Here is a 27769-nt window from a genome sequence, read left to right on the forward strand (position 1 = left end):
TTTCAATTGTAGGCTACGTTGATTATTAAATAATGAAAATAATAACGTGCGCTGCGCTGAATTGCGCTGCGCTGCGCTGCGCTGCGCTGCGCTGCGCTGGACGTCTGACACAGTGACTCGCTCATTCATTCTGCAAGTTTCTGCGCCTGGAAAATAGCAGATCTACAAGCTCACAACGCGTTGCGGATGCGAGGCGTTGTGAGCTTGTAGATCAGCCACTTTAGTCAGACACTTTTGCCTAGGAACACGCCACGATGAAGAAGTATAAAAGCCAGGATTTACTTGGGAGATGTGATGTGTGTTGAACGGAAATGAATGGAAATTTGCATGTCGCCTTATCGGCACGGCCGAAAAGCGTGAATGGAAATTTGCATGTCGCCCTATCAGTACAGTAGGAGACCCCGTTCGTACATTTGCCCATGAAAGCATAGAAAGCGTGTCCGTGAACGATCAGGAGTTTGATCGAAAATAGACAACTACTCGCCGTCGGTTTTATCCACACGCGCGGGAGGAGCGACTGGAGCGTTCAGACTGAGTAGTGCAACTTGTGCTTGCTGTGTGTAAACGAAATACACACACATAGCACGCGATAAGCTGCGGTGCGGTGTCGCGCTGCCTGTGAGCTTGTATATCTGCTAAACGGGAGATTTGCGGAAATATGTAAATGTAACCATTAAGCAAACACGTGCACTGTAGCCTAAATCCCTCTAAAAGCCGGACAATTAGGTGTCCGGCCAGAGGCTGCGCTGGGCGGAGGACAGCACGGTCAAAAACCGGACTGTCCGGCGCAAATCCGGACGAATGGCCACCCTAGTGGTTAGTGGTTTGGTTTTATATTCTTGGCATGAGGCAATGAGTAAAAAATGAGGCAGTTTAATCTCTATTTGTGTCACAAACCACACTCCCTAAATGTTGTAATGAGAAGGTTCCTTAACAAAAAAAGAAAAGAAAGAAGGGAATTTCTTTAGTATTCTTAACTACTGACTGTGCATATTCATATTCAGGGAGCATTTTCATCCCTCTGTATAACTCTCTGTATAATTATTCTTTATTGTTTTCTTTTTTTGCCTAGCTGCCATGCGCTCACCTTAACTCTCCTACTGCCATATTATTTATTTATTTATTGGGTCTGGTGCCATCAAAAAGCGGCTTACCTTTGCGACGTTATAGTAGATAGACAGACAGACATTTATTTATTTATTTTTATTTTTTTGGGTTGTGCAATAGTGCACTTTGGTCTGCCAGGCAGCAGAGGGCGGCGTCATGCGAGAATGAATGTGAATGTGCCTGTTATGTGTTGAAGAAGAAGAAGACCAGTCACTGGCCACAGAGCCTTACAGCCAGAGGAAATCAACAAAGAAGTGAATTGTTCTCCGTTGATGTTAACGCATAATGGATTTTTTACACCATCACCGCGGAAAATGTGTTTACAGTAGACGGCCGCGCGACCCCTCATCAGCTTACAGTCATCAGACGAACGAACCGAACGAGCGCCGTATTGGCGGAGAGGTCTTGCGAATTGGGGCGAACGTGAACGTTCAAAGCGTTGGGAGAGTTAATACAACACACTTAACACATAAGCAAGGGAAGGTCATTTAAATTGTCCCTGAAGTTTGACTTGATCGCTCACTGGAGTAAACCATTAATAGGCTTTCTGAGCAGGGCAGTCAGGGTAGCAGATTAGCCCCTCTCTCAGGGGTGTCGCACCAAATTCTGGGCCCTGGGTACAAGGATTCACGGCGGGCCCCCCATGAATGTTCTTCATAGGGGGATGGGGTTTAACCCATTTAGACTGGGAACGCATTATTGTGTGCTTTAAATATTGAAAAATAGCAGATCAGTGTCGTGCTGCGAGCTTGTAGATCTGCTATTTTTGAGAAAAGTCGTGAAATTGGCGCAAGCAAAATGTCAGTGGTGCTCAAACTTTTCCATGTGAAGGACCCCCAAAATTATATGTATTTGGCCACGAAACCCCATCTAAAAAAATGTAGTTCCGGGGACCACCTAGAAGCAAAATTTGAGTTACAAATGTTCGCTTAAAAAATACATATATTCAAAGATTTACACATATTTTCAAAAAATCTGCTATTTTTCAATAGCTAAAGTATAACATAATTAAGGCCCCTCCACCTTGGGCCCTAGTAACTCAGTCCCACTCCCCAACCCCCTTGTGACGCCCCTGCCCCCTCTCTCTCTCTGACACTTTAATCCCTTATTAACTACAGACCGTGCCAGAGGTTTGGCTCCAGTGGCCAACCCCAATTTTAGACAGTGCCAGATGACCGATTAAAGATGTATTATGTAACTTTATCTGAATAAAATGTTATTCTGGTCCAATATGTATTGTGCAGTCAGTGTGTCAATACAATATCAATTAAAGGTATATTCAGTGATTGTATTTCATTCAAATAAAAATATAATTGGTACATTTTCCATTCATTCTCCTCACTAGAATGTGTGCTGACCATATAAGGACTTCCACCATGGCCCGTGTTACGAGCATAGCTAGATTCAGTTTTCAGAGGTAGCCAGCCAGTCCTCGACCAATCAGGATAGAGTATGGCCATAGTTATGTTATGATGTTTAGTTATGATGGTCAAAATAAAGGTTTTGAGAACCACAGTCGCTCTGAATTAAGAACGTCTGCTAAATGCCGAGATTGTAAACTACTGAACTCATAAAATGCCACAGTCTCGTATAAATCAGTATCATACATATCCTGAAGCTGGAGATGTAGGCCTACCGATATTCAGTGATTGGGTCTAATGATCAAAACGAGAACATTATAATGGTATAAAAAACTAAACATTTCCACGCTGTAAGGCCAGTAAGGGACAAGATGACCCCTGGCCACTTTCATTATCACTGATACACCTTTAATCATACGATTGAGTTGGTTGCATTTGGTCTCCCTGCTCTTCCATTGAGACATTTAGATCCTGTGTCTAGGTTGAACGATCAACCCATGTTTGACAAATAGTTCCCTGATTTCTCCTCAGTGGTTACGAAATCCGGGGTAGAACAGAAAAAGTTACATATTGCTCCTTTAACTATGTTGTAGTCTTGCGTAGCCAGACAACTATTCCACAATCTCGGAATGCTATATAGAGTCTGGAACTACAGCTCTTGAACGGCGAGTAATGGATAGCATATCTGTTCAAAAATATATATTTAAAATTTTTAAATTACTGATAAGCAGCAAGCTAAATATGCTTAGATGATGTTTATTTATATAATGATAAATGTGCGCGATGTGAGACGGAAACAGAAGTGAGGAGGAGGCTTCACTTCCGCTTTAACTCATCGTTCTTCTTACGTTATTCCAGACTGTATGACGGGAGCTTTTGCAAATCGCGGAGTCAACAGTCTGGCCACGTGAGACTAACTATGTTGTGACTAATATTTTGTAAAATTTCAATAGAGTACAAAAGCACTGACGTCAATCCATTATCACCTGGGTCACATACTTTTTTTTTCTTTTGAAAAAAAAGAAGAAAAAACATAGGGTGGTCTTAACATTGTGTCATATAGAGATTTAAACTAAAGAAAGAAAAGTCTGGCGATTCTATCAGGTTTGTGACTTAATTCTGCGGTGGTACTGGTAAAACTATGAAAGGCAATCAAGTACTCAATGTCCCCACTTGATTCTTTCGATTTGGTGACATAACTGAGTTTTATTATGGTGTCTGTTTGATGAAACAACTGACAACGTTACGCAGACAGAATAAATCTAGGGCAACAAAACGATGATGTGCGACGGGAGTGCCGCGATCCAGACGCTGGGTAATGGGAGATGTAGTCTTTTGGTCAGTTTTTTTTAAGAGAATTGTAGTCCTTTTTGTAGGCGGTGATTTATTTTCTTACCCATTGGATAAATTAGTAACCTTTTGCTGTCAGTTGATGCTTCTGCTCTGCTGTCGGGCCGAAACCTCCTAACACCAAAATGTTCATTTTCGGGAAAATTAGCTCAAGTGGAGTTAGGAGGTTTTGACCGAAAGGCTTTTTACTACTTTTCATTGGTTCAATATTATTTTAACCAACACACAGACGTAAAGGGTGTTCAATAGCAAATATTTATGAAAAAAAAAGAGAGAGCCAATCGGTTGGAGTTAGCTGGTTTGGCATAAAGTATGGAGTTAGGAGGTTTTGTCCCAAGCACTTTTTACTACTTTCCATTGGTTCAATATTATTTTAACCAACACTCAGATGTAAAGGGTGTTCAATAGCCCTGATTTATGCCAAAAAATCTAAAACCTCAAAAATGGAGTTAAGAGGTTTTGGCCAGACAATGACGATATCCATTATCAAGTCAAATTGCCTGGTAAAAAAAAAAAAAAAACAGCTTGCTTTTCAGTTGTAATCTAATATACAACTATTATATTACTGGTGTATGTGAGAATGCTTTTCTATTCACACAATGCAAGTCCCACAAACACACAATGCTGCTGATAGTGCTCAGCAATACAGACACGTCGCACCACGTGCATTGTGCAATATGCAAATCGCCGGGGTGTTTTTGTGCGTGCACATAATGGATTTAAGCCGAGGGCTTGCAAATGAACTAGTGTGTCCAATTCATGATGGAAAACAGCAACTCTGTGGCACAAATAAAATGCTTGGAAAAGTGGAGATAACTGTGGAAACGCCGCTGTGCGGTTGGGCCTCATCACTCAGGCTATTCAGAGAGGCTGGTATCACCGCTGCCAAATTATAACGTTACCGACAGGGCAATAAACCTCTTATCTCCATATTTCTATGTTTTATCCTTTTTTTACCCCGCAGTTTAACCTATTTAGACCGGGTACGCATTATTGCGTATCATTTTATGCTTTAGCTATTAAAAAATAGCAGATATACAAGCTCACATCTGCTATTTTTGAGAAATCTTGAACATTTGTGCAATTCTTTGAATATCTTGACCCGATTCTATAAGTGTCTTCTGAATCCTTCTAAGGTTTTTTGAAAAACCTATGTTTCTATGTCGGCGGTGCTCAAACCTTTTCATGTGAAGGACCCCAAAATGATATGTATTTGGCCAAGGACCCCCATCTCAAAATATTGTATCAGGGACCCCCCTGAAGCAAATATTTTAGTTACAAATGTTCGCATTAAAAAAAAAAAAAAAATATATATATATATATATATATATATATATTCAAAGATTTGCACAAATCTTTGATTTTTCAAAAATAGCAGATCTACAAGCTCGCAAGCGCGGCACTCGGTGCCGCGCTGTGAGCTTGTATATCTGCTATTTTTCAACAGTTAAAGCATTCAATAATTCGAGGCCTAAATGGCTTAATGCCTTGGAATATCACACAAGAGTAGTGAGAATAGCCGATCTACATCTTGTTCTGGACATATGCAGTTCCAGGCCAACGGAAACGATGATAATTCAGAGAAGGCAGATGGCCCTCCATCATAAGTCCTGCACATTTCACAAGCTGGAATCAATGGGAAGTGCAGTGTGGATAGTTTGTTCAATCAGCACTCTGTTGGGTCGGATCAAGCAGCCAGATGTTGCAGGGCTTGGGTTTGGACACAGTGCACAGAATTCTGTATGGCAATGGAGCTGGTAACATGATACTGAAAGGTTGGGTCTATAATGCATTATAATCACTTTTATAGTGCGCTTATAAGGCACACCTGTGTGTGTGTGTGTGTGTGTGTGTGTGTGTGTGTGTGTGTGTGTGTGTGTGTGTGTGTGTGTGTGTGTGTGTGCGCGTGTGATTGACGGTGTGACAGGATAGGAACTAAAGTAGCCTGTAACATCTGGAACATGTCACACTGCCTCACATCACATCTCTCTCTCTCTCTCTCTCTCACACACACACACACACACACACACACACACACACACACACACCCCCACACCCGCACACGCACACACACACACACACACACACACACACACACACACACACACACACACACAGACACAGACACAGACACACAGACACACACACACACACACACACACACACACACACACACACACACACACACACACACACACGCACACTATTCATGCGTTGTCCTCCATCTTTACAGCTTTCTTGTCTTCCTCCCCCCGCTGTCCTTGATCATTCTCCTTGTTCCTCCATATTCTATACCCTTTTAGTACTAAAAATACCATTTAAAACGTAACGGAGTGAAAGTCGAGTGCTTAAATACTCAAAAAACATGTATTTAAGTAGTGCAGTACTCAAGTAAATGTACTTAGATACAGTCCACCGCTCAGGGACGTGCTGGGCCCCTGATTCAGCCCGGGAAAAAGAGTTGGAGAGGCCCTCATTGCGCGCTATAGAGAGAGATCTCTCTCCATAGCGCTGCTGCTACTCAAAGATTTGTGACAAAGTGACAAGCCAGTGGGCCAATTACATGAGTTATATTTCGTTGTTGTCGGGTGGAAACCTTGTATGTCCAAAACCGTTTCTTTTGTATTTATCATTTTAGAAATGATTTAAACCAGTGAAAACAGCCGATCTACAAGCACACAACGCCTCGCACCGCTTTACTTTGCGAAAACATTTACACATTTGAAACTTGGAGATACAAGGTTTCTGCCCGACTGTGACAATTTACTTTGTTGGCCGCCCAGCCCCCAAAATAGAACGAAGGCCGACATTTTATTTTTATTTTTTTTGCTAATGGCTGGCCTGGACCGGCCAGGAATGAACCAGCCGTTCGGGAATTGTCCCGCTTTTCCCAATGGCCAGCACGTCCCTGCCACCGCTGGCATTCAGTCCTTCATCTCTTTATGCCTCTAAAAACAGCCGCTGTTCTCTCGTTCCCCCTGACATCACTTTGGTAGAACAGATGGGGAAGTGATGACAGAAAGGTTGATAATGTAGTCCAATGTTTCCTCTATGCTAATACCAGGCCAGCCGTGTGTGGCGCGTGCACGCGTGCATGCTCACGCGGCGCGGCACAAAGCGACGTGCAGTGTATATTATATCAGGGACGTGCAGAGAATGTTAGAGAGGCAAGGGGCTGACATTTCTAAAAGGGCCTTTTGGTGAAAATATTGAAAATAGACGACCTCCAAGCTCACAACGCGTCGCAGTGTGAACTTGGAGGTCGGCTATTTTCATACTTGATACCACACTAAACTAAGCATAAAAAAGGCAATACTGGAGATGTGGCGTACAACACTGGATTTCTACACAGAGAGGGCAATTCTTTCAACATAAGATGCATTCTGCATTCAAGTTCAGGAGAGTTTGGACAAGGCAATTTTCTTGAATGCTGCCTTCAGGTATAGCATGGAAAGGGGGGCATTTGCATTTCTTTCACCATAGTAAAAAAAACTGCATTCATGGTCTGGAGAGGGCACTTTTTACAGACTGTTAAAAGGGCAGGGGCTCAAACCCCCTTTCATGTCTATGTGTGCACGTGCCTGTATTATATACAGTATCTGTTATTTTTGATATTTCTAAAATGACACAGATGTTTTGCATTTATCATTTTAAAAATGATTTAAACTAGTGAAAACAGCCGCTCTACAAGCACACAACGCCTCGCACAGCGAGGCGTTGTGTGCTTGTAGATCTGCTGTTTTCACTACTTTTGTGCGACGGCTTTGTATGATGACTTTACTTCCTGAAAAAAACGTACACATTTGAAACTTGGAGATACGAGGTTTCTGCCCGACAACAACGATATACATAAAAAATCAAACCTCGGTTCGAAGTGGAGCGGTGAATCTGAGCAGCTATACCCTGTGTGTGTTGCTAAATGCCTAAACTGTAAACTGTAAACTGTGCCTGTGAGTGAGTGGGTGAGTGTGCCTGGCCTGCACAAAACAGCGCCCCTCCTTTAACTAGTGTGTTGTGTGTGGCCACTCAAGGTATTGCCAGGCTACGGACACGGCCAGCCACCCAGCCACCCAGCCACGGACATACCCACGGACATACCTGTCTATTGGGAGCGCTTTCACCGCTCCAAAAATGCACTTGTAAAATTGCCGTCCACAAAATGTTGATGTCCTCACAAGTATACCGACCTCTGTGTGTGTGAGTGTGTGTGTGTGTGTGTGTGTGTGTGTGTGTGTGTGTGTGTGTGTGTGTGTGTGTGTGTGTGTGTGTGTGTGTGTGTGTGTGTGTGTGTGTGTGTGCGTGCGCGCGTGCATGTGAGTGTGTGTCTGTTGTTGGCAGTTTAAACACAGAGGACAGACATTATCAGTAGCAACAGCCACCCGGACTCCATTTGAAACTGCCTCACACACACACACACACACACACACACACACACACACACACACACACACACACACACACACACACACACACACACACACACACACACTTCACTGGCTCATCAATGCGACCGTCACCATGTGAGTCAATATGTGACAGTTCATTACCATGCCGCGTGTGCGTGCACATGCATGCGCACGTTTAATGTCAGTGGCAGTATACAATCAATTGGAAAATAAATTGAAAGCACATAATCGACAAGCGCAATTTCCCAAACCGAGAAAAGAAAAGGGCTGCAAATGTTCATCGTCAGCCCACTAAACACAGACTGAACAGTGTTTCTGGGTAGAATAGCATGCTGTCCGCCAGGGACGTGCTGGCCATTGGGAAAAGCGGGACAACTCCCGAACGGCCGGTTCATTCCCGGTCGGTCCATTTAAAAAAAAAAAATGTCAGCCTTCGTTCCATTTTGGGGGCTGGGCGGCCAACAAAGTAAATTGTCACTGTCGGGCAGAAACCTTGTATCTCCAAGTTTCAAATTTGTACATTTTTTTCGCAAAGCAAAGCCCTGCTTCATCATACAAGGCCATCGCACAAAAGTATTGAAAACAGACGATCTACAAGCACACAACGCCTCGCACCGTGAGGCGTTGTGTGCTTGTAGATCGGCTGTTTTCACTAGTTTAAATCATTTTTTAAATGATAAATACAAAACAAACGGTTTTGGACATATAAGGTTTCGACCCGACAACGACAAAATTTAACTCGTGTAATTGGCCCACTGGCATGATCTGAAATGGCAAATCTTTGAGTAGCAGCAGCGCTATAGAGAGATCTCTCTCTCTCTCTATAGCGCGCAATGAGGGCCTCTACAACTCTTTTTCCCGGGCTGAATCAGGGGCCCAGCACGTCCCTGCTGTCCGCTTCAAATGTTCCAGAACAGGGACGTGCAGAGAATGTTAGAGAGGCAGGGGCTGTCATTTCCAAAAGGGCCTTTTGGTGAAAATATCGAAAATAGCAGACCTCCAAGCTCACAACGCGTCACGCTGCGACGCGTTGTGAGCTTGTAGGTCGGCTATTTTCGGTGCTTGATACCACACAGAACCAAGCATAATCAAGTGAATACTGGAGATGTGGTGTAAACGGCATGGATTTCTAGACAGTGAGGGCAATTCAGCCTTTGTCAAGTCCCGCCCGTTGTCCTGCCCCTCTTCTCACCCATTGGTTGCTGTGTCTTGGTGGGACAAAAGTCCTTTCTCTCCATCCACTACCATTGAAATTCAGTTGCTTCTTATTGTTATTCTGTGTATCCAATTCTCACTTTAAACTTGGTTTCAGTAAAAAAGGAGCCTCTCGGGTGCAGTATAGTGACTGGGCATGTTTCTTTTTATTTTAAGTTTTTATTTAGTGATGTTAAAATGATGTTATATCAGATATATCAGAAGGTTGACAAAGGGTGAATTGTTTTGTTCATTTAAAGCTATACTGTGTAAGTTGCTAAACTAGTGGTCAGTGGCGGTATTGCTTTTAACGGCAGTTTTTCGCCCGGAGTCGTCGCGGACCACCGCCGCGGACCACTGGAGCGGCGCCGCAAACCACCGCGACCGATACAAATCCGTGGGGGGGGTAGAACATAATTTTCTGGCCAGGATTTGGGGATTAAGAGGTTAAGAATCCTTCACCATGGTAAACACTGTAGCTGAGCGAGGCTACTTCCTGAAGACCATGGCAGATAAGCTGTGATTGGCCGGTAGTGTATCATGTGTGTATGATCCGCGATGTGATTGGCCAATGTATACAGATGATGCAGATGACGCTATTTTTCCGCGAAAACCGGACCCCGGCCAGGATCATAGAAAACATATAAAGAGAAGGCTTTAGAAGCTGAAAATAACGGAGTGGGTGTTCTAAAACTTTAGCGATTTAACAGTTAGGACAATTTTAAGATTTGTTTTATAAAAAAAGTTACATGGTATAACTTTAATAAGTAGGATAATGTGTGGTTTACCTTGAACAATGAGCGACAGACATAGTCATACACCATGGTCTTTAGACTGGACTCATAGTCATACACCATGGTCTTTAGACTGGACTAATAGTCATACACCATGGTCTTTAGACTAGGATAATGTGTGGTTTACCTTGAACAATGAGCGACAGACGTAGTCATACACCATGGTCTTTAGACTGGACTCCAAAGCACTGATCCTGGCGTCCGTAGTCTCTGCTTCCTAAAACACACAAACAATAAGGGGGGGAAATACATTAAGAATGAACCACAAGCAAGTCTGTGTTTTTTTAATTTATTTTTTACTCTTTTACCGCTTCAGACGTTCCCGTTCGCCCCAATTTTCACCCCAGCTCGTTGCCAATACGAACGCTCGTTCTTTTACCTTGTCTGATGACTGTAAGCTGATGAGAGGTTGCGCGGGTGTGTACAGTAAAAACATCTCCCGTAATGCTGCCTTCAAATCTCCATGCACCACACGTAAACATCAATGATGTCCAATTCACTTCCTGGCTGTTCTCTGTGGACCTGATCTAGATTTTGCATTTCTATGCTCAGAACGACGGCAAGCGCAGCGGCCCAATTCATATCCATTCTTTGCATAAGGCCGCCAGCTTGGCTAAAGTACACATATAATAAATAAAAATAAGAAATCGTTTGGAAATAATGAATAGATCTGTTTCTATAACATCGCAAAGGTAAGCTGCTTTTTGCTGGAACCAGCCCCAATAAATAAATAATACATCTGGCAGTAGAACTGTTAAGTACTAGAGTGGTTCCCAGACATCCCACACTTTTTAACTTGAGACCCAAAAGAGGCTGGGACTCTTGACTAGTCTCTTCTTTCATCTTGTAAAAAAAGCAATTTTTAATCTTTTGTAATAACAATAATTAAATAAAATGGTAATTAAAACATGTAGGAAAAGAAAAGGGGATATTTACTCCTGATCTAGCCCACCCTGTAGACAATATGCCTTCCGGTTGGTTCTAGCGGAAGTGGCGGAAGTCCTGCGATTAACGGAAGTTACGTCATGCGTTGCAGTCTTCCGGTGAAATTCTCACGGCGGAAGTTGAAGGCTTTCTGCCTCATATTGTCACCAGGCTTTTCTCTTCGCAGATGAGTAAGCCTGGCTACGCGAGGCTAGATCTAGCCTGATCTCAGACTCAACTCACGCAGTAGTCTGAAACTGTGCCCTATTGTGGGCGATTTCTGGAAGGGAGGGGGTGGGAGGTACTTTGATTTAAAAAAAAACAATCACTACAGGTCTCCTCGTGAGCACCCACGTGAGCACCTCGTCTTCTAATGATGACGCTCTGATGATGACGTCGCTTGAAACAACGGGCTGCGACGTGGATTGGATATTCGTTAGACCCACCCCCACCCTCCCGCGCTCATTGGATCAGCCGGAAATGTTGGCTGATCACTGCCGATTCATGTACTCAGCTCCAGACCAGAGAAACAGTCCACTCTGAGAGTGGGCGGGGTCTATGATCTGGAGGCAGGCTACTCCTGATCCATAAAAATGTGTCCGCGACTCGGAAATGGGTCCCGATCCACAGTTTGGGAAATGTTGTACTAGAGAACTTCTTCAACTGCCAGAGTTAAACCATTGCCTTTCTAGTCTAGTCTCCCCTTGCCAGCGATTACAAGAATCTCGTCTTTGACAATGTGGACAAAGGACACATTGACGAGATTTATCGTTGTTGGCATTGAATCGTTGAATCGTTGTTCGCAACTGGTAAAAAAAACTAACCTAGCCCAACCCTACCTTCCCCTGCCTCTTCTTTGTACTTACTTACTTACTGTTTAGACTCTTTTTTTTTTTGTTCTCTCATTTTTCTTTTCTTTACATATCTACTGCATAGTACTGTGTTCTATTCGTCTGTCATTCAATGTTATATGAGATACTTAAATGGTTTCCTGTGGAAATAAGCTTAGTCTTTTCATGGATCTCCTTTTAGTAGACCTTGTACCAGTGAACTGTACCGTCATGAAACTGTACCTTTTCCTATGCAAACTTCTAATAAAGTCTTCAATCAATCAATCAATCAATCAAAAATGAGTGTTAATAACTATACATTTGACGGAGGAACTTTATCAATCTTTCACCAATATCTACTAAAGCAAGGTTGTTGAGACCTTTGTCCATCACCAACACAAGCATGCACATAGGCATGGTTGTAGTATAGGGAGGATTGATGAGGAGCAAGTACCTTTTCCCATCCCGTTTAAAATCTGTGCCCCGTGTGAGGCTCGAACTCACGACCTTCAGATTATGAGACTGACCTCCTGCCTACTGCACCAACGAGGCTGCACATCCTGTTCACATCCATGCATTGTATCAGAGCACACACTCATTAAGAATGGATTAGAAGATGAATTACTGCTCTATTACTTTATAATTACATTGTTATTATAACACTATTATGACATAACTACTGGTATTATACTGTTATTACACTGTTATTACATTGTTATTACATTAGGTGAACGTTTACGAACCAAAAACATGCCCCGTGTGAGGCTCGAACTCACGACCTTCAGATTATGAGACTGACGCGCTGCCTACTGCGCCAACGAGGCTGCACATCCCATGCATGCATGCATCAGAATAGATAAGAAGATGGATAATAATGGGTGCATCACTATTACAACACTATTACATGGCTATTACACTATTATTGCGCTGGTTATACACTATTATTGTTATTACACTGTTATTACAATATGTGACCATTTGAAAACAAAAACTCTGCCCCGTGTGAGGCTCGAACTCACGACCTTCAGATTATGAGACTGACGCGCTGCCTACTGCGCCAGGGCTGGGGAACAATTGCCTACCTAGGGGGGGAAGGGGGAAAAAAATGGAAGGGGAGAGGGGGAGAAGGGGGAAGAAGGAAAAAAGAGGAGAAAGAGAAAAAGAAAGAGAAAACGAGCGTGGAAGGGATGAAAAATGCAACAGGCCAGTCTTTGTGTGCATCTCCCCAGTGATCTGTCCAAGTAGTTTATGAGTATATATGATAGATTCATGAAAATTGTGACTTTTGTCGATTTTAGGTATGGTTGGTGAGGATCCGAAGGTTGTGGGTTTGATTCCCACCTACGCCGGGTCAGGTGTTCGATTCCCACCTACGCCATGCAAAAATAAAACTCAATGAATGAAAGAAACGTCCTCATTGTTTTAACCATCTCTAAATGGACCACAAAATCAATTTTCTCACCATCATCTAACCTATTTGTACTATTGTATTACTACAATATAACATGTAGGCCTACGGTACATTGGCACATATTGACAGATGTTAAGTATAACCCTTGTGAGACTGTACTTCAGTCATAGATGTATTGTACATCTATTTATATTCACTGGTGATAGATGTACACAGTATATATTAATTTATATATTCACTGTACATTTTATGTATTGTTATACTTATAATTATTATTATTTTATATAATTATATAACATAATAATTATTTTCTCTTATTCAGAGATCCACTGCAAATGCAGATCAGTATTTATTTCATCTTGGTTTGGAACAAATTCACTTAGAAGTACCTTGTATTTCATTCTAACTAATGCTGCTGACATTTCTTTTAAAATCTTACTCTGTTTGAGTTACAACAAACAAACATCAACAATATTATGACATCTGGACTTAGTTCCAATGGGGATCAACAAAGTCAACCATTGAGGTAAAAGCATAACATATTTCATTAAGTAAAAAAAATGCAACTGCATGAAAGGTAAATATAATTTTAATCTAAAAGATTCAAATACAACAGGGTATTAATCCCACATACAACATAAACATGGTGACAACAAATATATATGAATACATCATCACTCTTGGGTGGAAACCCTGTATGTCCAAAACGTATTACTTATCACTATTTAAAAAGTATCTAAAATAGTGAAAATAACTGATCTACAAGCTGACAACATGTCAGCATCTTGTGGGCCTATAGATCTGCTAACATGGTGAAAATAGACGATCTACAAGCTGACAACACTTTGATGTGTTGTGGGCTTGTAGATCTGCTATTTTCACTACTTTTATGCAACACTCGTGTATGATAAAGTAGGGCATTCATTTACAATAAAATAAAAGGAATGGGACATGGTTTCTGCCCAACAGCGACAATATGTTGATGGCTCTGGTGGCATCACACTTTGCACAAGAATAATAAAACAAGTCTCAACTACATCACAAATTTAAGTAAGGGAGAGGCAAACATCTGCTCATTTATTTTTTGTTGTCTGCTAGCCACTCCTCTTTTGATATGGTGTCTGTATTTTTGGGCAGTGTACAGTATTATGTCCTGTTTCCTGTGTTCTGAACTGGCCACTTTCTGCATGAATTTGCCTGCACTGTCCGCTTGTTGAATCTGGCCGTGGAGGCACATCGCCTTTGGTGAAGAGGTGCAGAGAGAACAGCTGAGGTCTGGGAGACAGCAAAGGAGAAATAGAGAGAAATATGTATAATCAATACAAATTCAGTGTCACACAGGTGACAGTTTATGTTTGCCTATGTGATAATACAGTATGCCCATCACACATCAGATCCCACCATGGCATTATCTTTTTTTTAGCAGCCATCATGCAGGGGCCATCTATGTCTGTACACAGACATTTGTATGTGGCACAGATTTACACACTATTATAATGTTCTTATTTTGATCAAAGTCAAGTCTCCATACAGGTTTTCGTCAGAATATGTATGACACTGATATACTGGTTCTCAAATGTTTTATTTGCACAGACCCTTAACTCTGAGTGTCTTTATGTTTCTGGTTTTGATTGAATAGTTACTTTGTTAGCAGTTCACAAAGGAAAAGCACAGTACAGTTCAGAATCAGATACAAGGTCTACTAATAGGATTTAAACCCAAGAAAGCACAATGGCTTGTTTACATGTGGGTCCTTTTGTACTAAATGTATAAGAGAAACACATAGATCTATAAACCACTAATTTGTTTGTTATGCTTTGTTGATGAGCCAAATGTAGTTTTCTCCTTTTCACTTTCATTAACATACTATATGACTCCTTATCTTAATGTTTCAATGGCACTGACAATACCTTAAAAAAATATATATAGGCCTACATATAATACTAGCCTAATATTGCAATAGCAGGACAGTAACTTAGCTATGTAATCCATATATGATATTAAAATGTCTTTACAAATAAAGCATTAACTAGATAGTATTGGCCAGCCATGGATCAAATGAAAGACAGTAGCAGACACCATCACCATACTTGAAGAATGTTATTGTATGTATGGTAATGCATTTCATGCAGATGACCAGACCATTACCATAGTAATTTGTAGAAGTCACGAAACTTACCTTGAGTGTTAGGATAACAAAGCCAGTGTCCAAGTGTCCATTGCATCCAAAGGTCTCTAAGTGACAATTGTTTGTTTTTAAACGTCGGACGCTGCATTGCATTAAGAGAATGTGGCTCACTTCACTCTAACGCTGTTCATAGCCCTCCCGTGTGGTTTCTATTTGCTGCTCTGTGCTCAGAAGCTGTCTAGAGCCCGCCTACTGTATCCGGTAATGTGTAAGCACCATAGGGTAAGCACACATTAAAGCAAGTACCGTTTCCATATCCGCTCTGGCCCCAGACCGGAACAGCGACCCGAAAAGACGGCGCGTGATTGGTTGGAATCCCGCAAGGGACGTTGTGTTTTGATCGGGGGAGGGAGGGAGGGGAGGAGACATGAAAAAGGAGTGCGCCGATTTTATTGGCAGACGGACGGACGTGCTACGGTATGCGTTCTGATTGGAAAGAAACCACCGCGGGGGAGATCTTCCATTGGCGACAATTGAATCCGCTCTCTTTTTATTTGGACGCGAGGAGCCCCGCGGTTGGCCAGTAAAGGAGGAAGCGAGGTAGGCGAGCGCTCGCCGGGTAGCGCCAACGAGGCCACACATCTCTTGCACGCATGCATCAACAATACATTAGAAGATGGATAAGAACGGATGCATTACTACTGTGTACTGCGCCAACGCATCCAAATGTTTAAAATAGACATTATAAATGAAAAATGGATTGTTATCAAACTGCATGGCCCGTTTCCTGCCTCAACGTTACCAGAAACTGGTTGGACGGGCTTAATAGCTTTGGAATGGATAGTTCCAGTTAGCGTTAGCTTCTCAGCATGGTGTAGCAATAACGTCTTATTTACAGTCAGACAGAAGACGAGGGGTCGCTTTAAGTCGAACTCCTCCAGTGGGACTTTGTGTGGAAACGGGAGGCCTAAATCAATATCGCCTGGCAAGGCCCAGACATATTTACATATTGAATTCAAGCTATATTTGATTAGGATTAGGTCTATATTTTGACTGGAGTTTGAGTCCTTTGTCCATCACCAGCACTAGCATGCACACTGTGGTTGTAGGGAGGGTTGTTTAAAATCACTGTCCTGTGTGAGGCTTAAACTCCTGACCTTCGGACTATGAGACTGACGCCCTGCCTACTGCGGCAACAAGGCTGCACTTTGCACTCTCATGCATGCATGCATGCATGCATGCATAACAATGGATTAGAAGATGGATAAGAACGGATGCATTACTATTACTACACTATTACACCATTATAACATGGCTATTACACTATTTTTTACTGGTTATACATTATTATGGTTATTACACTGTTATAACACTAGTGAACATTTGAAAACAAAATCAGCTGCCCCGTGTGAGGCTCGAACTCACGACCTTCAGATTATGAGACTGACGCGCTGCCTACTGCGCCAACGAGGCTGCTAGGATCTCATATTAGTTGACGTTGTACCAGTGAACTGTACTGTCATGAAATTGTACTTTTGAGCGGTGGTAAACCGCTCCATAGAGTGGCTGTGCGTGTGTCTGTAGCCACTTTTCCTCAGCGCTTTGCCATAGCAATGTGTTTTCCTCAGCGTTTCGCCATAGCAATGTGTGTGTGTGTGTGTGTGTGTGTGTGTGTGTAGCCTGTATTACATCACCAATTGCATCCTAGACCTATATCCTAGTCTGAAGACGTTATGCAAGCACGACCACCGCTCACTTCACATTGGGTGTGATTTTTTCCTATGCAAACTTCTAATAAAGTCTTCAATCAATCAATCAATCAATCAATCAATCAATCAATCAAAAAGTACAGTACTTGAGTAAATGTACTTATTAGCAGTATTATTATCAGTACCAGTAAGACTCCCTAATCGGGAGAGAAGCGACCGTAGGTCACTTATCTCCACAAATCGGGCCAAAATTAGTTTTTCCAAAGTCTTCCTGATCCATGTTGATGACATGAGTGTAGACATACTGTGTAGTGATTTTCGTGATTTTAGGGCAAAATCTGTAGGAGCAGTGTCCAAAAATGTGTTTTTAAAAATCGCCTGAAGGTGGCGCTATATGGGACAGATTCATGTTGATGGGATGAGTGTAGACATACTGTGTAGCAATTTGCGTGATTTTAGGGCCAAAACTGTAGGAGCAGTGGCCAAAAATGTGTTTTTTTTTGGCCTGAAGGTGGCGCTAGAAGAGGGGCATGTGAGAAATGAGGGGTGGGGTCTCGCGTTGCCTTGGCGGACGAATAGGTACCGGCCCCGGCTCTCCCGGACGCTCCTAGCCCATTACGAGTTACGACATTTTATGTGAGCTGCAGTGGAGGGGTTCCTCCACTGGGGGCGTCACCACTTTTGCATCCGTTCTGGAGCACCAGGAGTGGGTGGTCCCCAGGAATTCCCCGTGAGCAGCCCCGTTGGGGTGGTCATTTGGTCATTTTTGCACATTTGGTCATTTTTTACACTTGGGGGTCCCCCAGGGACCTGGGGGTCCCTGGAGCTCCGGGGGTCCTTGGAGGTTGTAGTTTGGCAGGTAAGGAGTGTGTGTGCAAAATTTGGCATGGATGGGGGCAACGGTTGTGGAGATATGAGCAGGGCAAAAGTGTGACGTGTTACGTGTGACTCACTCACTCACTCACTCAGGGACGGACAGCCGGTGGAGGTTTTGGTAGTAAATGCGACCTACGGTCGCAATAAGGAAATACAGCAGAGTGAGAAGCAGTGACCAGGGACGTGCTGGGCCCCTGATTCAGCCCGGGAAAAAGAGTTGTAGAGGCCCTCATTTAGCGCTATAGAGAGAGATCTCTCTCTCTATAGCGCTGCTGCTACTCATGACAAGTGACAAGCCAGTGGGCCAATTACATGAGTTATATTTCGTCATTGTCGGGTGGAAATCTTGTACCTGTATGTCCAAAACCATTTTAAAAATGATTTAAACTGGCCTCGCAGCGCGAGGCGTTGTGTGCTTGTAGATCTGCTGTTTTCACTACTTTTGTGCGACAGCCTTGTATGATGAAGCAGGGCTTTGCGAAAAAATGTACAAATTTGAAACTTGGAGATACGAGGTTCTCTGCCCGACAGTGACCATGTACTTTGTTGGCCGCCCAGCCCCCAAAATGGAACAAAGGCCGACATTTTATTTATTTCTTTTTCCTAATGGCCGGCCTGGACCGGCCGGGAATGAACCGGCCGTTCGGGAGTTGTCCCGCTTTTCCCAATGGCCAGCACGTCCCTGGCAGTGACACAGATAACTCCAAAGATTCTCTCATCTCTCTCTCAATGGCTACTGCTCTGTCCAGAGGGTGTGTTCTGTACGTCTGTTCCCACTGCCTGCCTGCCTCCCTCTGGTGCCCCTAGGCTGTATGCAGTCCCATGGGAATGATGCAAGCTGCCCCCAATGTACCCATAGCCACCACAACACGGCTTTGAAGGCCTGGAATGTGTCATCATTTTAGTGACTGCCAAGGCCACTTGGTGTTTGGTGTCCACTTGTTTTTCTGAGGGCACAAATGCCAAATGCCAGAACAGCAAGCCAGGGTCATCAAATAAAAAACGTTCATACTGGCTCAGGATTCTGAACTGATCAATCACTGGTCATGTTTGAAGAAGAGGGAGTTAAGAATTGAGCAATGAGCATCGCAACAAAGATGGTGTCTAAAATACAGAAAAAAGCATCTATCAGTAAACTAAGTGGGGATAGATATCAAATCCCCTTGAAAACAGGGTTCATACATTGACATCAATTTTCCTTGTTCTATAAATATAGCTATTTGTATGTGTTGATGACATGTACTATAATGCTCTGTTGATGTATTGAATGGGCTAGTCCCAGTTGTCCGGTGTCCCAGTTGTCCGATGTCCCAGTTGGGCGAAATGTGTTAAAACTGTAAAGCAAGCGATCTTCATCCCATTCATGCGTTTATCGTGCGCTTGCCAAGGCCTTACGGCCTGGGCATAAATATAACGATTGCATTCACCACGGCTTCGTAACTGCCCTGGCCCGCTCTTCGCGGGCACTCACGCCGGCGGCACTCAGGCGCGAAGAGCCGCTTGCAATGTCGTGGACAATAATTACAGTCTGTTCGCCCAACTGGGACACCGGACAACTGGGACACCGGACAACTGGGATTTTCCCGTATTGAATACATAGAACCACAATGGAAACAAGTCCCCAGGACTCTTTTTTTGTGTTATCCTTTTAGCCAAAGGGTTTTTGAGGGCCACATGGCCAAACTGAGGGGACACAAAGGCCCCTCCTGTTGCTGGCGAAAATAAGGTAAAACTAGACTGCACTCTGTGTCGAGGTGCCAACTTGCGCCTTGTGCACTCATAGCCAAATATGGCTGGTAATTCCTGCCAGCAAAGCACGCAAGCAGGGCGATGATAGCTGGTGGTGAGTTCACCCAGAACGCTGCTCCATCATTGGCTAAAGACTGAGCCTTTGTACTGTCAGCCACATACCCACAGTTATTATCACCCTCCTTGTGCGGTCTGCTGGCGCAAGTAATCACAGAAAAACTGTGACTAGTTGTGAGTTAGGGCCCTTGAGCACGTGCGTCCGTACGTGCGTGCGTGCGTGAGTGACTGAGCCAGCAGATAAGAGGTTGTCTGTTGCTTGATGGGAAAGGTTTTGCACTTAGAACACAACAATAGCAGCCTAGCGCGCGCACACACACACACGCACGCACGCACGCACGCACGCACGCACGCACACACACACACACAGACCTGGCATCAAGAGATCTGATGCAGTGATGCCAAGTCAGATCAATACAATATCAAGCATTTGGTTCCACGCAGGTGGATACGCGCACACACACACACGCACGCACGCACACCCACACACACACACACACACACACACACACACACACACACACAATGGCTATGATGACCAGCTGCTGCTGCCTGGCATGGCTGTTGGATGCCACCACTGGATCAAACAGCCCACAAATGATTTGTGGAATTATGGCTTAAACTCTCAGTGAATGTGTGTATTTGTCTGTATTAGTGTGTGTGTGGGTGTGTGCGTGCGTGCGTGCGTGCGTGCGTGCGTGCACATGTGTGTGTGTGTGTGTTTTTATTCCCTTTCCATGCTGGAAGCCTAACCTCCACCAGAGTCAGTCTCTCACTGCATAACATGCTATTATGCGTTGACAGACTGTATACATAGTATGTCATTTTGACTCAAAATAGTAGATCTACAAGCTCACAACATGCCGCGATGTGACATGTTCTACTGCTGTGCTGCTTCTGGGCAACTGATTTTCCCCCTTGGGATAATAAAGGTATCTATCTATCTATCTATCATGCAGATCGACTATGTTCACTTAATAACTGTTGTACAATGAAGTAGGGCATCGATTTACGAAAAAAGGAAGAAAAACAGAACAAAAAACATTGAAATATGGAGATACAAGGTTTCTGTGACAATATGCTTAGAGTCCTGAGTGACTCGCAGTGTTCCTGCAGTGTATGAATGTGTGTGCGTCCGTGCGAGTGTGTGTTCTTCAGTGTTTTGGCCTCAGATGAAAGAAAGCAGTGCCATGGTGATTTCCCTGCCCGCTAGTCTGACTAAGCTTAACTCAAATAACCCCAGATCCAGCACATAGAAGAGACCCATAACACTGGAATGGATAACAATGACCCAAACTGAACTCAAAATCACATTGTGGTAACAGCCATTCTAGTGTAGATGTGGGATGTTTCCGAACAAATCGAGTCTTTTGAACGGCTCTTTGAAATGAACGATGGGATCCGGTTCGCAGTAACACTGGCAATGCGTTGAGATAGATGTCCCTGAGCAAGGCACTCGACTCCTAACATGAGTAGCCATCAGCTGTGTGAAGCTGAACACTGACTTTCCCCTGCCATATTGGACCCACCTCACCGCTCATCACCTCGAAAGCGTGGGGTGGCTCAAAGTAGCTGACAGAGTGCAGCATCTTGCAATGGGCCTGGTGTACAAGATACACTACACCTCCAAGATACCCATGTACCTGGCAAACTACTGGTGTACAAGATAGGGCTGTCCTCGACTCAGGATTTATGGAGTCGATTCGAGTCGCGGGGGTTAATCCGACGCGTCGACGAATCGTTTTATAGTCTACTTTGTATTAAAAAAAAAAAAAAAGTGTTGCTTTAAACCACGTCAACATAATACAATAATACATTAAGAGATTAATTGAATACACTGTGTTTTCGGTGATATCGGTGCGCGAGCACAAATGTTATCTGCATAGCAGTGTACAACCATAGAGTTATAACACACCGTTAAAACAAATAAAACATCTCCGCTGTTTCAACTCTGCCCCGTCTCTCGGCAGCGTGCAGTAGAGATGAGACATTCGCGAACGATTCCGCTCTCTTGAACGGCTCTTTTAAATGAACGATGGGATCCAGTCCGCAGTCGCGGGACACAGAGCACTGACAGAGTAATGAGTCAGTGTCGAGAACGGATTCATTTCAGAACACGGATCATAAAAAGGTGGAGGCACAGCTCCCGCTAGAGCCAGAAGTGTGGACATGTCATGGACGCAAACACAGCGAAACACAATCATTCATCATGGATTACAACACTGGAACAATTCAGAAGCACTTTAATTAGAAAATGTAACTTGTAGCCTACACTTGTGTATTTGACTTTAGAAGATTGTTTACTTCGTGGACGTGCGTTTGTGCTGTGGCAGGAGGTTATTTAATATGGGATTTTGACAGCGTGCCTCCTCCTCTTAACGGAACACCGTCCCCGGCTCCGAATGTTTTAACGAAGCGGCGGTTCTGAACCGTTCTGGCCGTTCTGTCTCACTTTCACCCCTACGCTGGTGCGAGACAATAAATAACTGTTCGCCAATTGCTACTTCTCATTGGAAGTACATGACACCAGTCCAGCAGTGCACCGCAGTAGGCTAACTGGTGATATCAAAAATATATATATTTTCGCTTCGACTCAAACAATTGGCGTCGATTCGCGGGGCTTAAAACGACGCGTCGATTCGTCGATTTTTAGAGGACAGGCCTAGTACAAGATACACTACACCTCCAAGATACCCATGTACCTGGCAAACTACTGGTGTACAAGATACACTACACCTCCAAGATACCCATGTACCTGGCAAACTACTGGTGTACAAGATACACTACACCTCCAAGATACTTATGTACCTGGCAAACTACTTCCTAAAAGGTCAAGGATGTCCACGATCACAACATCAGAGGCAGCTCCACCAATCATGTTCAACGTAGATTTAACACTAAACAAGGCTCTAATTTGTTCCGCAGCTATAGAGACAAACGGGCGCCTACAAATTCACGCCCACAATTGAAACAGCGGCCCCACTTCGGGTAAGGGAGAACAGTGAACTGCAAGACAGCCCATAGAAAGCCATTGCAATTCAGCTGTGGTTAGCCCGCGTTGTGAGCTTGGAGGTCTGCTATTTTGAATATTTCCACCAAAAAGGCCCTTTTAGAAATGTCAGCCCCTGCCTCTCTAACATTCTCTGCACGTCCCTGATAGGAGGTTTCCAACGGTGAAAATACAATATAGATATAATTCCCTTATTCTTCCATGTTGTGTTGTAATGTTTTCTGATGAGGATTAGGCTCTTGCTCTGCATGAGATTGTGATGAATACTAAACAAAAGCCAGTAAATAAATTAAAGCTAAGAAACACAGCTGGTTGCATATTCTGCTGACAGTGGGCGTGGATGTTCATATTGAACAAGGTGAGAGCTTATTCAAGCCCACGCTCCTCCTGTATCTAGTGTTAACAAACACACTTCATGGAGAAAACTAAACAAAGATTCCATTCATTCACTATGCCTGCCTAAACTACACAGTTCACTGCACTCTCTCTCTCTCTCTCTCTCTCTCTCTCTCTCTCTCTCTCTCTCTCTCTCAAGCCCCTTTTCCACTGGCCCAACTCCACACCACTCCACACCACACCGCCCACTTGTGTGAGGTTTTCCACTACAAGGTCCTGGGTAGAGTGGTGTGAAAGTGGTACTAAACGAGGTACTAAAAAGTATCCACTCTAGAGTAGGTCTGAGCTAGGCCACACAGGGCCAAACACATCATAATGACTGATCACTCACTCGGTTTTCATTTAGACCACCAGGATATAGTTGTAATACATGATAATAGATTCTATTGTGTTATATTATAACCACTATTATAATCTATTATAGTATTTTATAATTATCATAGTAATACATTAATACTTTATAATGTATTATAATCACAGTTATAATCCATTATAGTGCATTATAATTAGGATAGTTGTAATACAAATCTATTATGTATTATAATCACAGTTAAAAGGGTAAATTTGTTTCTTACCGATAGGGGTACTTTTGTGTAATGGAAAATGTAGATATTTTTATGTGGTGTGGTGTGGTGTAGTGTGGTGTGGTGTGGTGTGGTGTGGTGCTAAAACTGCAGTCGAAAAGGGGCTTATGACAGGGGTGGGCAACTTTGATGTTGGAGAGGGCCACTATATTTCCACCTTCACTCCAGAGGGCCACAATGCATATTGCTACGTCCTATACTTTGTCATTCTAGTATCTCATACAAAAATAGCAGATCTACAAGCTCAAAACGCAGAGCTTGTAGATCGGCTATTTTTGCTTCTTTTGAATTGGAATCCTGAATATATATATATATTTTTTTTTTTACTAAACTAAGCATAATGTATCCAAGTGAATACTGGAGATGTGGCTGGCGTACAACATAGATTTCTACACAGAGAAGGCTATTCTTTCAACATAAGATTCTGCATTCAAGTTCAGGAGAGTTTGGACAAGGCAATTCTCTTGAATGCTGCCTTCAGGTATGACATGGAAAGAGGGCATTTGCATTTCTTTCAACTTAATGAAAACTGCATTCATGGTCTGGAGAGGGCACTTTTTATACAGTAGACGGGTAAAAGGGCAGGGGCTCAAGCCCCCTTTGATGTCTATGTGTGCACGTGCCTGGTCTGGTTCCCTGCTGGTCAGCTGTCATCGTGACCCAGATGCTGTTTGAAGTGCAGTTACATGGCACTTACACAATTCATGCTACGAGACCAGGATGCCAAATTTAGCCCTGAATCCATGACTCCATGTCCCAACGAGGAAAGCATCTGAACAATCTGACATCAGGAGCGTCACAAGGGGTAGGAAAGTGGGACTGAGTTACTAGGGCTCAAGGTGGAAGGGCCCTAGTAACTTTAGCTATTGAAAAATAGCAGATATACAAGCTCACAGCGCGGCACCGAGTGCCGCGCTGCGAGCATGTAGATCTGTTATTTTTGAAAAGTTGTGAAAATGTGTGAAAATCTTTGAATATATGTATGTATTTTTTTTAACTAAGCGAACATTTCTAACTCAAATTTTGCTTCTGGGGGGGTCCCTGGAACTAAATATTTTGAGATGGGGGTCCGTGGCCAAATACATATCATCTTGGGGGGTCCTTGACATAGGTTTCTTGCACGCGGTTTCTTGCACGCATTTTCACAATTTTTCAAAAATAGCAGATATACAAGCTCGCAGCGCGGCACTCGGTGCCGCGCTGTGAGCTTGTACATCTGCTATTTTTCAATAGTTAACATTCATGGGGGGCCCGCAGTGAATCCTTGTACCCAGGGCCCAGAATTTGGTGTGACGCCCCTGTCTGACATAAAACGCTTTGATGAGTCCAGTGTCTCGAGAGCTCACCCTCAAACCAGGGGGCGCATCATTCTGCGGGATAGATTTGACAGCTTGCACGCTGCATGACAATTTCCTCTCTCACACCTGGATTCCAGCGGGTGCGGTAGTAGCGCCGCGCTCAGGCAGAGATGTGGCGGCCGTAGCTCGCCGTCGTCCACTCTCTAGACAAGGCTTGTCATTGCACCGGACGTGTTTCAAACGCGTCTCAAGTCTCAGAAGCAGCGAACAACGTGCATGCTCTGCTAAACAAATGCACCTGTTCAATGTCCCCTCTGGCGGAATACAATACGAAGTGAAACAAAACAAAACTAAAAATCATATTTTCCTATTTACAATTCATTATAATATCTAAAATGAACAAGACAGGGTCAATGATATCATGGTTACATGTCGCCAGTGATTCATTATTAATGGCTCGTTGGTCTAGGGGTATGATTCTCGCTTAGGGTGCGAGAGGTCCCGGGTTCAAATCCCGGACGAGCCCTCAGTTTTGGGGCGGCATAGCTCAGGGGTTGAGAAAACCTGCAGCCCCCCCGCGCCCCTAGTGGCCAAAAAGTGAAAAACTTCTGGGAACCCAGATTAGAGAAAACCATTATTAGAGCACGAAGGGTTCCCAGTTCGAATCTGGGCTCCCCTGAGTTAAAGTCAAAGAGTCCTTGAGCAAGACTCTGAATCCGTAGTTGCTCCCGGTGAGCAGGTTGTTGCCTTGCATGGTTTCCTCCGCCATTTGTGTATGAATGTGTGTGTGAATGGGTGAATGTAATGCACAATCTATGTTAAGCGCCTTGAATGAAAGCTTTATATAAATGCACCATTTACCATTTATTTACCATTTACAAGGACCTGTATAAAGGCCCATTCCCATTGGGCCAGATAACAGATAAAAAAATCATTCTACAGATATTTTTTCCATTCCATTCCAAGTGGATGTTAGATACAGATAAAAAGTATATATATATATATATATATATATCACTAATAAAAAGAATATCTGTGATAGATATTTTTTTTATCTGTATCTACCATCCACTTGAATGGAAAGATATCTGGAGAAAGAGATTCTTTTATCTGTTATCTGGCCCAGTGGGAATGGGCCTTAAGAAAGTGAAAATGGAACCAAATGCACTGGTCTATTTGGTTCCATGTGTATACCCTCAGAGTTACAGACATGTAAGGCGCCGTACAGACATTTGCGTGAGACATCTTCTCCGTATCGTCTGAGAATGGCCACTGGGAGCGCCGTACTAATGCATTGTCAATGGAAGGTTGTTTGGTTTTTTGTCGTTGCCATGTCTCTTGGCCAAAAGACAGGCTGTGGTTGAGCAATAGACACGGCAACGACAAAAAACCAAACAACCTTCCATTGACAATGCATTAGTACGGCGCCCCCAGTGGCCATTCTCAAACTATACAGAGAAGATGTTTCACGCATATGTGTGAGTCCAGCCTAAGGGTCCCCCGACTCCCCCACAAGAAACTCAAACAGTGCTCGGATCACACTTTGAGAACCACTGGTCTGCAACTTTTAGAGTGTACAAACAAAAGCAAATGGACCCTACCAACTAAAGGTAAAAGTAATTATTTTGCGGATCTGCACTGATCTCAGAAAGCCCTATGGAATCCTCAAGACTGAAATCAGTCCCCAGGACTGAGAACTTTAACCCCTGAGACTCAGTTACTTTACATTATTGCACGGCTTGTTTGAATGCTTGATTCTGATTGGTCAATCACTCAAATCAGAGGTCTGATATTTCTTGATAACAGACCGCTACGCTCTATAACAGACCGCTGCCTAACCAAAGGCTCAGAACACCTGTCTGCACTCAGGCTGCACTGCGTGAATCTTGTGCTGTATCCAACATGTCAGCCATGTAAACAAACACACAGCGACATTTAGAACTAAACGTTGCTCTCAAGAATGTTTTTGAAAACATTTGAAGGGTGAAATAGACAATGCAGTAACCAAATATGGATTCGACTGGATCATGCATTAATTAATTTAAGTAACCGTGCAATAGGCGGGACAACATCCCACCTCCGCTCCATGTCGGTGGCATATCAACCTGTCGGGCTCCTATCACTCGATAACGACCGCTGAGCGAGATGTAATTCCTTACCTAACTGCTCAGTTGCCAACAGTACAAGACAGCGGTTGTACTCTAGGAGCAAGAGGAGAAGTCACCAACGTCACCCAGTCACGTATTGGTGTCCACACCTATCTGCCATGACAATTTGGGTGGCGGAACTGGCAGCGGAAGTTCGGTGAATAACATTGGCGTCTATTTGCGCCGGCTGGGACAGCTCAGGAACAAAAAATCATTCTGAACGATAGAGACCTTTGTTGTATAATCGCTCCAGGAATATAAAAGAAGACATATCACAGGTATTTTTACAATCACTTGCTTTTCGATGTGCACGGTACATAATGTTATTGAGGCAGCTAAACAGCGGCGGCGGCTGTTTCTGTCTCGGAGATATCGCGAGATTTGGATTCCAGACAGGGAATGGTGGAGAATCTCGCGATACTAGCTAGTTCAGAAACG

At 43.5% G+C, this 27769-nt stretch overlaps 1 protein-coding gene across 1 annotated transcript in view; it reads right to left on the minus strand.

The window, feature by feature from the left end:
- The window catches only part of dync2h1 (dynein cytoplasmic 2 heavy chain 1), a 557731-nt gene that overhangs the window by 244682 nt on the left and 285280 nt on the right, over positions 1–27769 (minus strand). The window contains 1 exon segment of the mRNA XM_080731168.1: positions 10340–10429. Within this exon segment, the coding sequence (XP_080587294.1) occupies positions 10340–10429 (90 nt within the window).

Source organism: Nannobrachium achirus, assembly GCF_963921795.1.
Source record: "Nannobrachium achirus genome assembly, chromosome: 8".
Taxonomy (NCBI): Eukaryota; Metazoa; Chordata; class Actinopteri; order Myctophiformes; family Myctophidae; genus Nannobrachium; species Nannobrachium achirus.